The sequence below is a fragment of the Apaloderma vittatum genome, unplaced genomic scaffold (genome assembly GCF_000703405.1).
Source record: "Apaloderma vittatum isolate BGI_N311 unplaced genomic scaffold, ASM70340v1 scaffold6857, whole genome shotgun sequence".
NCBI lineage: Eukaryota > Metazoa > Chordata > Aves > Trogoniformes > Trogonidae > Apaloderma > Apaloderma vittatum.
Window position 1 is genome coordinate 344 of NW_009727729.1, and position 13,133 is coordinate 13,476.

General features: G+C 38.6%; 1 protein-coding gene across 1 annotated transcript; it reads left to right on the top strand.

Annotated features, from left to right (window-relative positions):
- Positions 1 to 2,688: 2,688 nt before the first annotated feature.
- LOC104277198 (kidney mitochondrial carrier protein 1) lies at positions 2,689 to 9,342 on the top strand. The gene is made up of 9 exons (XM_009873771.1): positions 2,689 to 2,761; positions 3,261 to 3,408; positions 4,035 to 4,129; positions 4,409 to 4,494; positions 5,761 to 5,856; positions 6,726 to 6,850; positions 7,364 to 7,502; positions 8,440 to 8,520; positions 9,301 to 9,342. Exons 1-9 carry the CDS (start codon positions 2,698 to 2,700, stop codon positions 9,340 to 9,342), a joined length of 876 nt encoding a protein of 291 aa, XP_009872073.1. The 5' UTR covers positions 2,689 to 2,697.
- Positions 9,343 to 13,133: the final 3,791 nt, after the last annotated feature.

Genomic DNA, 13,133 nt, shown 5'->3' on the forward strand with positions numbered 1-13,133 from the left:
CCCTTTCTGATAATGATTCACTGCTTGAATATGAAGTCTGAGCTGTGTGTCTGCAGTGTAATTCGTGCAGTTAAAGAGTATTGCTTGGATAACTATCTTCTATGTGCATGCTTGTATTGCAGGTAGTAACTTTTTAGGGCCAGTAACTCATTTGGCATAAGCCTTCTGTAACATTCAAGGAGCAAATCCACTTTAAATAGCTAAGACTACTGTAAACTGGAGTAGACTCTCAGCCTAGTATACCAGCAATATTGTTAACCGATAAAGAATTTGATACGTGATTTTTAAAGCCTATTCTCTTAAGAGGGGAATATCTAAATGGTTATTTTGTGGAACCTGGGCTTTTGATTTATTTCAGTCACGCCGGCAATTAAAAAGCAATCAAACTTGCTTCTGACTTTTGCAAAGAGCACTTGGATGAATCGTATTGATCGAAGCCAGCGTCCTTAAGGGGGTGGTATCACCTATGTCATTTTACTGATGTTCAGGGAATAATAATGTATATTTGGTAAGGGCGATTTCTTTCTAGTAAAATTGGAGACCTCAATTTATTTTATAATGAGAGCAGGACTCTGTTTTTAAGTAGTTTGCCATTTGAATTGACAATTGCCAGTGGAATTACTATTTTTATCATTGTAGGGAAGAATTTGAGTAAGAAGCAAAACAAGACTTCAGAAAAAGAGACAGCTGAAGTGAAAGGGCGAAGTTGCTTACTGGTGTGTTTTCTGGATTTTTTTAATGTTATTTTAAATCTCTCTGCCACTCTTCTTTAACATTTTTCTGTAAGTATGGAAAGCTAGAAAGAGGGATGCAAAGTAGAAATAAATGGAAAGGTTTGGATGATTGTTCTGGCAGGAAAGGTGACTAATAGGCCTTTCAGAGGTACAAGCCTTGGCAATGCTGTGCTAGGCCTGCACCTTGGGATGTGTCAAAGAAACGGTGTCCCATAGAATTTCTATGTTAGGCTATCATATACCTGTATCAAAACTTCAGTTAATATTAGTAAATCTGTACAAATTGAAAACTTTCTTCATCTGTGCTTGCATACTTCTATATTGTGTCAGCACTCCAGAATTACGTAGAAAAAGTGAATAGCTTTCATTGCCTCAGCAGAGTGCAATACGAAACAAACAAAAGTATGAATATATTTTAGTTTTGCCAGTCTTATAGTATTTGTAATAGATTAAATAGATTAAATTAAATCTTAATGTGTTTGGGGAAAAAAGTTAACTCTTTCCAGTTCTGACAAGACTCAAAAGCAAAGATCATGTGTGTGGCTGATAGTGGGGAAACTGAGCTTGGCTTTGTCTCCATTAGTTAAATCATCTGCCATTAATCACAGTAGGCTGTGAATATAAAGAACTTTAAGCTGGAAGTGGCCTCCCTCTGTCACAGCATCATATCTGTGTAGCTCTGCTGCTTTCGTATGGAAAAGTTGGCACAGGCTGTGCCTGTGGCTCCTGATCGATCTCTGTATTGCACTATTTTTGGCAATGTAGTGGGTGCCCTTACTTGTGTTGGGTTTTTTTAATTATTTTTGTTTTTTTTTTTTTTAAAAGCAGCAGCCTAAAGAGTAAGATGGATTTCCATGGGCTTGGTTGGTGGGTACTTGAAATTGTGTTCTTTGAGCTCCTGTGGGTTTTTTTAATTGTATTGAGTGTCAGAAGACTGAAGACCCAGGTGACTTGTGAAGTAAAGATGACAAAAGGAAAACTAGGGCTGCAGGAACTATTCATGCATGCTTAGTGTCTGCAACTTCTGTTAACTTCATTTAGACACTGGATTATTGTCACTTTTAGAGAAAGTGGCCAAAGGAGGTTCATCTTTACAGAAGGCAGCGTATTTGTGATATTTTCCAGGAAGTGCCAAGGGAAATAGCTTCAAGTACAGATATTCCGCAAAATTAATTGGCAGAAACATAGCTGTGGAATCCAGTGTTTAGGAGGATGTTCAAGTGGGGAATGGAGAGCATTTATGTTATGAGGAAGTGGAAACAGAATCTGTGGGAGAGATCTACTGGATTTTGGTAAGGGCGATCTTGTATCGGCTGGACAAGTCTGGTTTTGCAGTTCTTATGTCTTTTTGAAGATAATTGAATTATTTTAGCATTTTGCAAAGCATTTTACTGTAAAAGGCCTTATGTGCCTGACTACACCATTTTCATATAATGTTCTCAAGAATTAATATTGTGAGTGCTGGTCGCAGAAATAGGCTGTAATGCAGGCAGAATGTTGTATGTGCCTCTTTTTATGACCAAGAGTACCAGCTCATGCTAGTATTGATACCAGGAAAGAAAACAGGCAGAAGTTAGATAATGACTCTCTTAAAGTTCCATTTGATTGCAGGATGTAGTCAAACTGTTTCAGCTTGGTAAGAGTCACTGGAGGCTATTCACTGCAGTGTTCCTTAAGATCATGACTGGAGACAAACTAATTTAAGCTCTCATGGTGAGGATAGTGGTGACCCAAATACATGACAGAGGCATTGATTTGAACCCAGATGCCTTTGTGCAGTATTAATGGCTTTCTTCTGGTTGTCAACGGTGTGAAATGTTTTTACCCGTAATGTGTTGGGAAGGTCCATTTTAAATGGGCAAGGCACAAAATTTTATTAAGTCTTAGCATATATATTTATATAACAGATGTACTTATAGAAGTGTTACATCACTGTCTTATTTCACAGGAAGAAGAATCAATAATGTCAGCACTAAACTGGAAGCCCTTTATTTATGGAGGTTTAGCATCGATCACTGCAGAATGTGGTAAGCTTTTCCTTTAATCGTTTACATGATTTCCTTCCCTCAGTACCTATTAAAACAAGCTTGATTCCATGTTATCAGTGACACAGCAGTATGTGGTGGTCTACAGCATAGGAATTTTTTTTCTTTAATGCTAACTGAAGAGTTGCTTGCAACTTTGTTTACAGACAGAAGTGTTCTGTCTTTGTAACTAATGTCCATTGTGAGTCTTGGTTTTTACGCAAACTTTGCCTTCGGATTCTGTTATTTGGTGTTTGTTGATCCATTCCTGAAGAGTGATCATAAAGATACTGAAGATACACAGCTTTTTTTTTTTCTTTCCCTTGCTAGAGCAGACAAACTCTTAGCTGATAACATTTTTCTCTTAGCTTTTGTGAGTAGCTATGTTGCAGTTTATGTTTTTTTTCTGTTATCGTGTTCTTTGTTGTGTTTGGTTAGGAAAGTACTTGATTAACTTTCTCTTTTTTTTGTTTGTTTTTTTCTTCTTTGTGTTTTTTTTAAGGTACTTTCCCCATTGATCTGACCAAAACACGCCTGCAGGTTCAAGGTCAAGTTAATGATGCCAAATATAAAGAGATCCGCTACCGTGGAATGGTGCATGCGTTAGTCAGAATATGCAAAGAAGAAGGATTGAAAGCTTTATATTCTGGGTAAAATTAACTGACTTGCAGTAATGATTTATGGACAGTGTATTAATATGTATAAGCTGATAGGGTGTGAATTCTTGGATTTCAGATTCATAAGGTATTTGGTTAGCCTTAGTTAATCTGGAAGTTGAGAACCCAAGCTTAGATTGCTTCAATCTTTGCACTCTGCAATAGCATTTAAAGTTTTTTAAAAAACACTTGAAAAAAGAGACTAAGATAAGCATAAAGTTATTCTATACAATGCTGTTATGGCTGTTCCATCTCAAGAAAAATTGAATTAACCTATGTATATAGATGGACATACTTTTCTGTAAAACATGCAAGATGGTGAGGGAAAGATGTAGTCAGCAGATTACATTTCAGACAAGCTTACCAGTTATTTTATAGATCACAAGTTGAGGCATGCTGTAACAGTAATCCTTCCACAGTTCATTCATATTTTTAGGCTTTAAAAAAACTCATCCAAAACCAAATACACAAAACCTTGTTTTGTCTATAGTGAATTTAACTTGGTGATATAAATAAATAAACCTTCCTCTGACAGATACCTTGTGTTTAGGCTCTCCTGCACTAAAAAGTATTTCCTCATCAGTCTTTTGCAGTTTTGAACATAAATATTATTTTTACAGGATTGCACCGGCAATGCTACGGCAAGCTTCATATGGAACTATAAAAATAGGCACTTATCAGAGCTTAAAAAGAATGTTTGTTGAGCATCCAGAAGGTGAGTGGGTTTTTTCAATTCAATTTAATTGAAGACTGTTTCCCTTGAAGCTGATTGTTTCCATCTGATATCTCACTGTAGCAGTTTGAACAAGTCTAGCGAGAAGTCATTCCTTGTACCAATTACGGCAAAGTGAGTCCACAAGGAGAACTTGTCCAAGCAGTTCTTAAGGCTTCTGCAACTGCTGTGCTCTGGTTAGACGAGGAGTGGCATCATTCTGCCCTTATGCGTCTTAAGCTCTGCAAATCTGTGGCTAAACTATTTTTCTTTTTGAAATAGATGAAACCTTGATGATAAATGTTCTGTGTGGCATTCTTTCGGGAGTAATCTCGTCATCTATTGCCAACCCTACAGACGTCTTAAAGGTAATCATGTGTTACATGGAGTTGGTCCTTAATTTTTGTCCTCTCCTTGAGAAAATGCATCATCTCATGATTAATATAGGATTTATTGTTTTTTAACTATGTATTCTCGCCTCTTGACTTTTGAAAATCAGTAATATCCTGAATTCTTGGAACCTTTTTGTGGTCCTTACTAATAATTTGGAAGTATGCACCAGGAAACTGATGGCTGGAGAGGTAGTTGAATCCATATAAGTTTTTCTGGGGGTGGGGAGAGAATAATTTAAGATGGCTTTGTAGCTTTCGTGCTGTAGTGTTTGTGAGGAAGCCACATTGCACATTTCATCTATACTTCATGTTAACACTGTTGCACTAACATGTTTCTAGAGCTCAAAACAAGGGAAGATTGATTCAGAGGCCAGAGTTTCAGTGAGCACTACATGTACTTTATGATAAATCCTGTAGAAAGTCTTTACAATCCAATGTCCCATGGAAACAGTGTTCCAGCATTGGCCATTTAAAGTAAATTGGTGAAACAATCACCTCTTTAAGAATGTGCTAGCTTAATGACAATCAGTGACCTCTTTTCTAGTTAGTTATAAGGATTGATGGTATTTAACTTGGAAAACTGTAGCATGTGACTTACATGTCTGCTTCTAATGAAAAAAGTCAAGAAAGTCTTTCTGATCTTCTAAAAATGCTAAAAACTTTATCATTTGTAGGGCCAGTGTGGCTATGTAGAGGCATTTCAAACATAAGCTTCTAATTCAAGTGTGGCTTCAATTAGTTATTTCCCAAAATTATGTCTACATGCCAACTTCCTTGTCACCAAACTTTTTTTTGATAGTTAGCGTGGCAGGTTTCCAAGGACATTCTTAGAAATCCACAGGGTTGAAGACCATGGTTCTCACTAGCTGAAACCTTAATCTTTTTGCCATTTCATTTTAATGTGTTCCTATAAGAGCACTGCAAAGGACATCCTGCAGAACCCATCTGTCAGTCTAATCTAAATGGAGTAGTGTACAAGTACAGAAATAGAAGGGACTTAATGCAGTTAAGAACCACACCACGTACTTGTTCAAAATTAGCAGCTGCATTTGGATAGTTAAGGCATTGCAAAAGATTGCATCATGGTTCTGATAATGTCGGCTCTTAGTTTATATTCAAAGAGAAGTTGACTTTACTACTTAGAAGACTAACTTAAAATGTTAATAAAACTGTATTAAGATATTATCAGTTGTATGTCTGAAGAGTGGTTATTTTCTAATTTCATCTTCAAATGAATCTCAGATCAGAATGCAAGCCCAAGGTAGCACGATTCAAGGAGGAATGATGGGCAATTTTCTACAGATCTACCAAAAGGAAGGCACTAAAGGATTGTGGAAGGCAAGTTTTTTGAACTATATCCTACACTTGAAGTACACTTTCTTGCTCAGCTGAATGTGATATACTTCTCAGCCAAAGTGTGAGGAGGTCAGTAGAGAATACAGATGTAGTTTGTTGTGACTACTTCACTGTTGGTGTCTTGGTGCGTTTTGATAAAGGGTTACTGACAGTCTCATGTTCAGGGATTAGCCCCTTCTTAAAAAAGGGGACACAAGTGGAAGCTTGAATTAGGGTGACTGGATCTAGGACTACTTCAACAACCCTTTGCAAGACACCTTGGTCTGTCTGCTCTACTATTTTTAAAAAGTACTAAAGAACATTTGGAAGTAAAGGTACTAATGAACATCCCCTCTAGCTCAGGAATTCTTCTACTTGGTCTTGCAGGTTTTCTCATGCCAGTTAATCAGTGACTGTATAACAACTGAAGGCAAAGAATGGGCAGTTGTTTTGAAGCAGCTAGAAAATCCAAATGTGTTTCTACTAGTGTGCTTTGTTTTTTCTCTCCAGAATTTCTTGATCTTGTTTTTTTTTTTAATCTTACATTGTCAGCTTTCAGTTAGCAGTGAGAGGAGCCAGTATCACCTGGTTGTGGAGGTCTTAGCTGACTGTTGATATAAGAATTTGGATCTTAAGCGGAGATGGTGTAGCATAAAGGAACTGCCCTTCAGTGTGGAAAAGTGATGTATCCATTAATTTGAATTAGCATTTTTGGAGCACATGCATCTAAGACTTGTACTAATTAGCCTTATTTGAATTCACTGTGTTCTTAACACATTTGTAGTGTGTTGCCTTGTATTCTAAAAACTAGGCTTTTCTGATGGTGCACAAAAGTTAGTTTTCAATTTCAACTATATGCTTTCTTTTGCCAGGGCGTATCGTTGACAGCACAGAGAGCTGCTGTTGTTGTTGGAGTGGAACTGCCAGTGTATGACCTTACCAAGAAGCACATAATTATGTCTGGATTTATGGGAGATACAGTATATACTCACTTCCTGTAAGTTTGTGTAGCCAACTCTTTTCATAGCTCATCACTGGTTAGCTCTCATTATGAGGGATGAATCTCTTGATTTTTCTGTCATCAGTCGAGAGAAAATTATACTTCTAATGCATTTATACTTTTGAATGCAATAGTATCTCAATAGCACATAGCACAGATGCTAATTTTATTTAGGATTAGCTTTCTTTTGAACATGAAATTTTGTTTTTGTGGATGATCTGAACCATTCAGCTTTGCCAATGGAGGTTAGAGGAAATTTTCAATGAAATATTTGCTATTCTTAGAGGCACCAACATCTGTTCAAGTACTGAGAAACTGTAAAGAGGGGCTATATATCAAATCTTCAAAATAATGCGTTATAGTAAATAAAAAAATCATCTATTAGCTCATGTAATTTTTAACTAAAAGCATTACGCATTTGATATTACAAGTTTTCTGAGGAGGGGAAATCAATTCTTGTACTTGTTTAAATGTGGTAGGTCAAATTTTGTTAAACCTTTCTTTTATTAGCTCAAGTTTTACTTGTGGGTTAGCTGGAGCCCTCGCATCCAACCCAATTGATGTTGTGAGAACACGCATGATGAATCAGAGAAGCCAGCAACATGGAGGACACTCAAACTACAAGGGTACTTTGGATTGCTTGTTACAAGTAAGTGGCTCGCGTATCCACATAAGTAGAAAGTGGTGCAATCACACAAGTGATTTTTGGTGTAGGACTTGAAATTGTTCTAAGCTTCCCTAGAAATTAATGCAGGTAACTTTAGGTTTTATGCCCTTATGCTCTAAAGGACTGTACTGCCAATAACGCACTTGGTCTGAAAAATACCTACTGCCTTGATGGAAGGGCAGAAAAAAAGTTAGTATGTGCTACAGGCCCTTTTTTCTTTTGGTACTTGGATGAATGGACTAAGTCTCTTAGAAGCTCTGTCTCTTATTTAACTTTAGGATGCTAGGATACTGATAGGAAATGATAATTTCAAAAGTCTGGGGCAGATGGTGTCCTCTGCTCACTGCACAGTGCAGCAAAAGGCAACATCAGTCTCTGATTTTTATTACTGTGGCTGGATTTCTTCAATCCATGAATTGAGGGGAGCATGACAGCCTTTTCATGGAGAAGAGTTCATAGGAAGCTGTTCGTGTCCAAACTGTTGACTGAACGCTCCAGTCTGTATAATAGTCCAAGTCACTTTTGAGTGCAATTTTGTGAAGTCCTTAAAGCAAACTGTCCTTAAAGTCCTTAAAGCTGCAGATTTACATGCAGCTCTCTGCAAGGTTTTTGATGAATAAAAATCAACCCCCAAAAAAACAAGCCTAGGAATGCAACTTGGACAAATCTGAGGTGGCAACTAAATGATGTGGACTGCATTTTTAACTGTCAGATAGTGCTGCAGGCATTACTAGTCTTGGCTTTATATAGTAAAGTGTTTCCTCATCCCATCATACAATATATTTAAATTAAGGTTGAATTAAGGAATCCCCTTCAGCAGTATAGAACCTTATTAGGTGAGATACTATTTAAATTTCTCACTATTAAAGAATTACATAATTATGTTCTTGCTATGTTGTGGATTTTTTTTTTTCCCCAGACATGGAAGAATGAAGGCTTCTTTGCTTTATATAAAGGGTTTTGGCCAAACTGGTTAAGACTTGGTCCTTGGAATATCATTGTATCCTTTTCAAAGGTGTGCAAAACTGTTAAGCTAGCCATTCAACAGCAAGCACTGATGGACTGTTTCACAGGATGCTCAGTGAGGCAAGTGTCATGTCAGCACAGATATTTCCTTTTCATGAATGGAAAATTGAACTGACCAATTCCTTAATCAACTGCTGCTGGTCAGACTGAATTGAGTCACACAGAGTGAATACTAGAATATGATCTTGTAAAACATTTTTTTGTTTCTCCAGTTTCACAGCTGTCCATTTTCTTAGTTTGGAGTCTATTTTTAAATAAAGTTGACCAGATGAGTTAGGAAAGGGAGGGAATTTCCAGAACAGTGGAAACTATTGGCAGTTAGCCAATTTGTCTTAGTCTCACACAACTTGGTGTGTTTGAGGATCCAGCTGACTGGAACCCTGGGAAGTGGGTTGGCTGTAATGTTTTTTTTTTTTACCATGAGCAAACCTACTTTAGCTCATCAAAGCTAAGTGAGTAAAGTCTCTAAGGGCTTTTGTAGTACTCTCCTGTCTCCTCAGTTCTGTTTGAGATGCTGAGGAACAGGGGTGGGAAAGCAGTTGGCATCACCAGCCTTAAAGCTGTTGATGTGCCGGAGTGCCCTGCAGCAAGTTCTGTTGTTCTGCATAACAGAAAGAAGCCAACCAGCACCATTACATAGGAGGGAACTAAGAGAAGATCAAAATTTCACATAGATGCTGCTGTCCTTTAGCAGTGAAGTGACCATTTCACAGTGTGTGACCAGGAAACAATTTTCCTTAATCAGCTGTTCCAGTTCTTCGTGACGTATGAACAGCTGAAGAAATTAGACTTCTGACATGCTGAACAGGATGCTGAGTTCTGTTCATGTACTGCTTGAGCTTAGATCAACCTGTAAGTTATCCTGAGTATCTGCTTTTTCTTGTCTGAAATGCTGGCCAAAGGAAGAGGTCATTACAAGACCTGTTGTGAAGGAGAACAACTGGAAGCAACTTCAAGGCTGACTGGCTCCTGTAATGATGGCTTGCTCGTGTGATTCGGTGGATGGTGTGCACTGTTTTCTAGACTGAACCAAGCGTGGTGGAATGTCTTCTGCCAACTACTTAAGTGTTCTTGAACGTGGAGATGTGTAATGCAACTTTATGCTGTTGAGACTCACATGCATGGTGTTCACAGGTGTAAGAAACAAAGAACAGTCTTTCTGTAAAGGAAGATCAGTAATATCAAGGAGCTGGGCTTTTTCTGTTTTCAGAAGTGTATACAATTCGACTGTAATAGTTTATAGTTTCTGATTAATAGAAAGTCTCACAAGGCGTCTTTGCAGGCTTTCAGTTCGGCAAAATACTCTGCTGCAATACAAAATCTGCTCCTGTTTTTAGAGCTTTCCTGTGGACTAAGTCTTCAGATGTCTGCATAATTTGCTGGGAATAATCCAGCCTTGTCTGAAACTGTGGTTGCTGTGGGTGTCGGATGTCAGTTTTGCGTAGCTTGAGGAAAGCTTTTTCCAATGTATCATTCCTGGTTTGCAGCATAAGTGATTCTTCAACATATTCATATGTAAATTGTGAGTAGGGAGTTTGAACAAGTCCATGCTCATCTGCCTCTCTTGCAGAGAAGCTTTCCATTTTCTTCTGTTTTTAGGAAGAACTATACGTACGTAATGGTTACTGGCTGTTCCATATCACCTGAAAGATGAAGTTTTACCCTGAATGGTTCATGTAGGTGCATATATGAAATGGCTATATATAAACTCATATATAAAATGCCTATATATATAAAACCCTGCAAAAGTCTACCATAAAGACTGCTTTCCGTGTTGGTTTGATTTTTTTTTTTGTTTGTTTTGGGTGTTTTTTGTTGTTGTTGCTTTTTTTTTTTTTTTTAAAAGACATCCAAACCCAGAGCTACTGAGCATTTTTGTTTAGCAAACAGTCCCAGGTTACCATTTTGTGCAAGTAAACACTTATGCAGAAATCAACTACAGTGCCCTTAAAGCATTACTCTTTGGCTTAAATGTGTATCAAAACTTCCAGGCCATTAACCAAGCACTGTTATGTCAAGGTTCTTACAAATGTTGCTGCGAAATTCCAAGAAAGGAACTGTGTGAGATGTAAGTCATACAATTGTCCTTCTGTGTACACAGAGGGTAGCAAAGCAGGATACACAGCCCTGCATTTCTGTGGTGGTGTGCTAATTTTGTAAATGTTCTTGCTTAATCATACATTCCAGTTACAGAAATTTCATTGCGATTTCAAATTTATTATAATCACTTGAAATAGCCGATTTTGAATTCACAAATGGATATTTTTTTTTATAAATGCACAAGGCACTTTCTTTCCTAAGGCATGATGTTTTTCTATGTACATGGGTATGCTTATGTGCAGTGGTTTTTTTTTTTCCTTGCAGCTGTTTCTATGCTTTAATAGAAATATTTGTAAATATTTTTGTACACTATGTAAACTAACTGTATGGTTTACATTTTTAAGCTTACTAAAAGTTTTAAAATTGTTATGTAATTGGCTTTGAACTGCTTTGTTTCTAAGTTTCAAATGGGGGGTGGGTTTTGAAGTACTTTGAGGCGATTACCAAAGCAAAGCTGTTGCTGGCATTGAACTGTGATGATGTCATTGGTTATTTAGCCAAGGCAGGCTAAAGTTGCTGTAGTTAAAAGTTTATATTCTTGTGACTTACTGAATAACATGCACTACCTGTATGTTTCCACTGTTCTTTAGCATATCTTAAACTGAAAAACCATTTCCCACTCTATTAGGAAAACTACTTGGTCTGGTACAGGTCAATCAACTTAGTTTTGTGAAATATGTTTATTCTTACACTTGTAGCTGGGGTGGATTTCTGGAGTTTGTGTGTGGTAGCCCAAGTCTGACAGATGCGTCTCTGAGGGGATGAGGAATCTGCCCGTTCGGAGTAACAGAGGAGGAGTGCACAGCACCAGTTACTCTGTGGGGATGCTGGATGAGGACAGATGGACAAGAACTGAAATCAGCTGCTGAGCATGGCGGGTATCAAAACAATGAAATGGGAGCTCAGGGTCTCAGCTGATGCTGGGCTGCAGTCTTCTGGACACTTCAGTTGTGTTGAATTTCATAGGACAGCAATATTTTTCCACGGGGATGCCATAGAGCTTTCTGACATACAAGATTTATAGCGACAGAGGTAGTATCTACCTCATATTTCAATCTAAATATTGTATGATATTTGCCATTTGTGTTCATTTGATAGTTTTGCAACCACAAAACCACTTTGATTTCTGCTTAGCAGATGAGTCACCACTAATGAGGGCACATTTTTTAGGTTTAAAAGGAGTTCTGAAATTCAGCGAATCCCTCAAGTGATTTTCAAACTCTTTAATTCAGACGTGCCTTCATTAGGATTTAGTTTGTGTAGTGATAAAAGATTTAAGTTTACAAAAACTAACAGCAAAACACAGATAACAGATGGTATTTCCAAAATAAAGAATTAATTCTGCGGCTGGTTCTGAGGCATAGTGCAAAGAGTGGCTCTGGTTAATGGGTGATGGTGAAGCAGAAGGAAAACCAGTTCAGTACTGGGGAGGGGGTGTGGGGATGTCGGTGCTGTGGGACTGGGGGAGGTTGTCTCCCTTTACCTGCCTCTCTCTTTTGCCAGGGAGCTCACATAAGCAGCGAGGAAGGGTTGGTTCTGGGGTTCACGATGTGGAGCGTGGCTGAAAGGGAGTGTTTGCGGTACTCCAGGGTGGGCACGGCGCCCTGCTGGGTTTCACACCTTGGCGCCGGCCACGTGTTGTGTGGCAGGCGGAGAGACCCAAGGAGGATGCTCAGCCTCTGCCTTCTGTTCCTTGAGATCCTGCATCTGCTCCCGCCGGGCACACAGGCTCTCCTGGGTACTGTCATAAAGTAACATCCCCTTTGACTATCAAAAGCTTTTTAATATTTTGCTCGCTGTTTCAGATAAACTAGAGTTACTGAACTCTACAACTCCTTGAATGGAGGTTGTAGTGAGGTGGGGTCGGTCTCTTGTCCAAAGGAATGTATGGAAAATCACGTTGCCAGAGGTCAGTGTTCACAAAGCAGACAGAAGTCTTAACTTTATTCAAATAAAGGGAGAGTTCACCGGGGTTGCCCAGTCCCAGTGAGGTCTCTCAAATTGCCGGACGACGCAGCCTCCTTTTACCCTAATTTCCCGGTCGCCTGAATCCCTCTCCCTTTCCCCATTGGCTGAGGTACTCAGGATGTACAGAATTTCCGATCCACCTGTTCCATGTTCCCCCTTAACATGTACCCTCCTTAACAACACACATCGCGTGTTTCATTAACTCCAACTTTATGCTGGAGAAGTTAATATTCATGGACCTATTAAGCACTCTTTCTCAAAGTTCCAAAATTTAGAGCATCCTTGCTGTTGACTTAACTAACAGCCCTACTGGTCCAAGTCAGGCTGCGTGCTGGGACCCCCTCACTCACGAAGGACACTCTCCTCTTTGTTCCATCTCTTAACATGAAGAAACCACACAAAACCTGCCCTTCTTGTTTTATCACTCATTTGTAAAGTCACTCTGCTTTCTTACTCTCTCAGGAACAAGCGGCAAGATGAAATGGCCTCAGGTTGCAGCAGGGGAGGTTTAGATTGGAT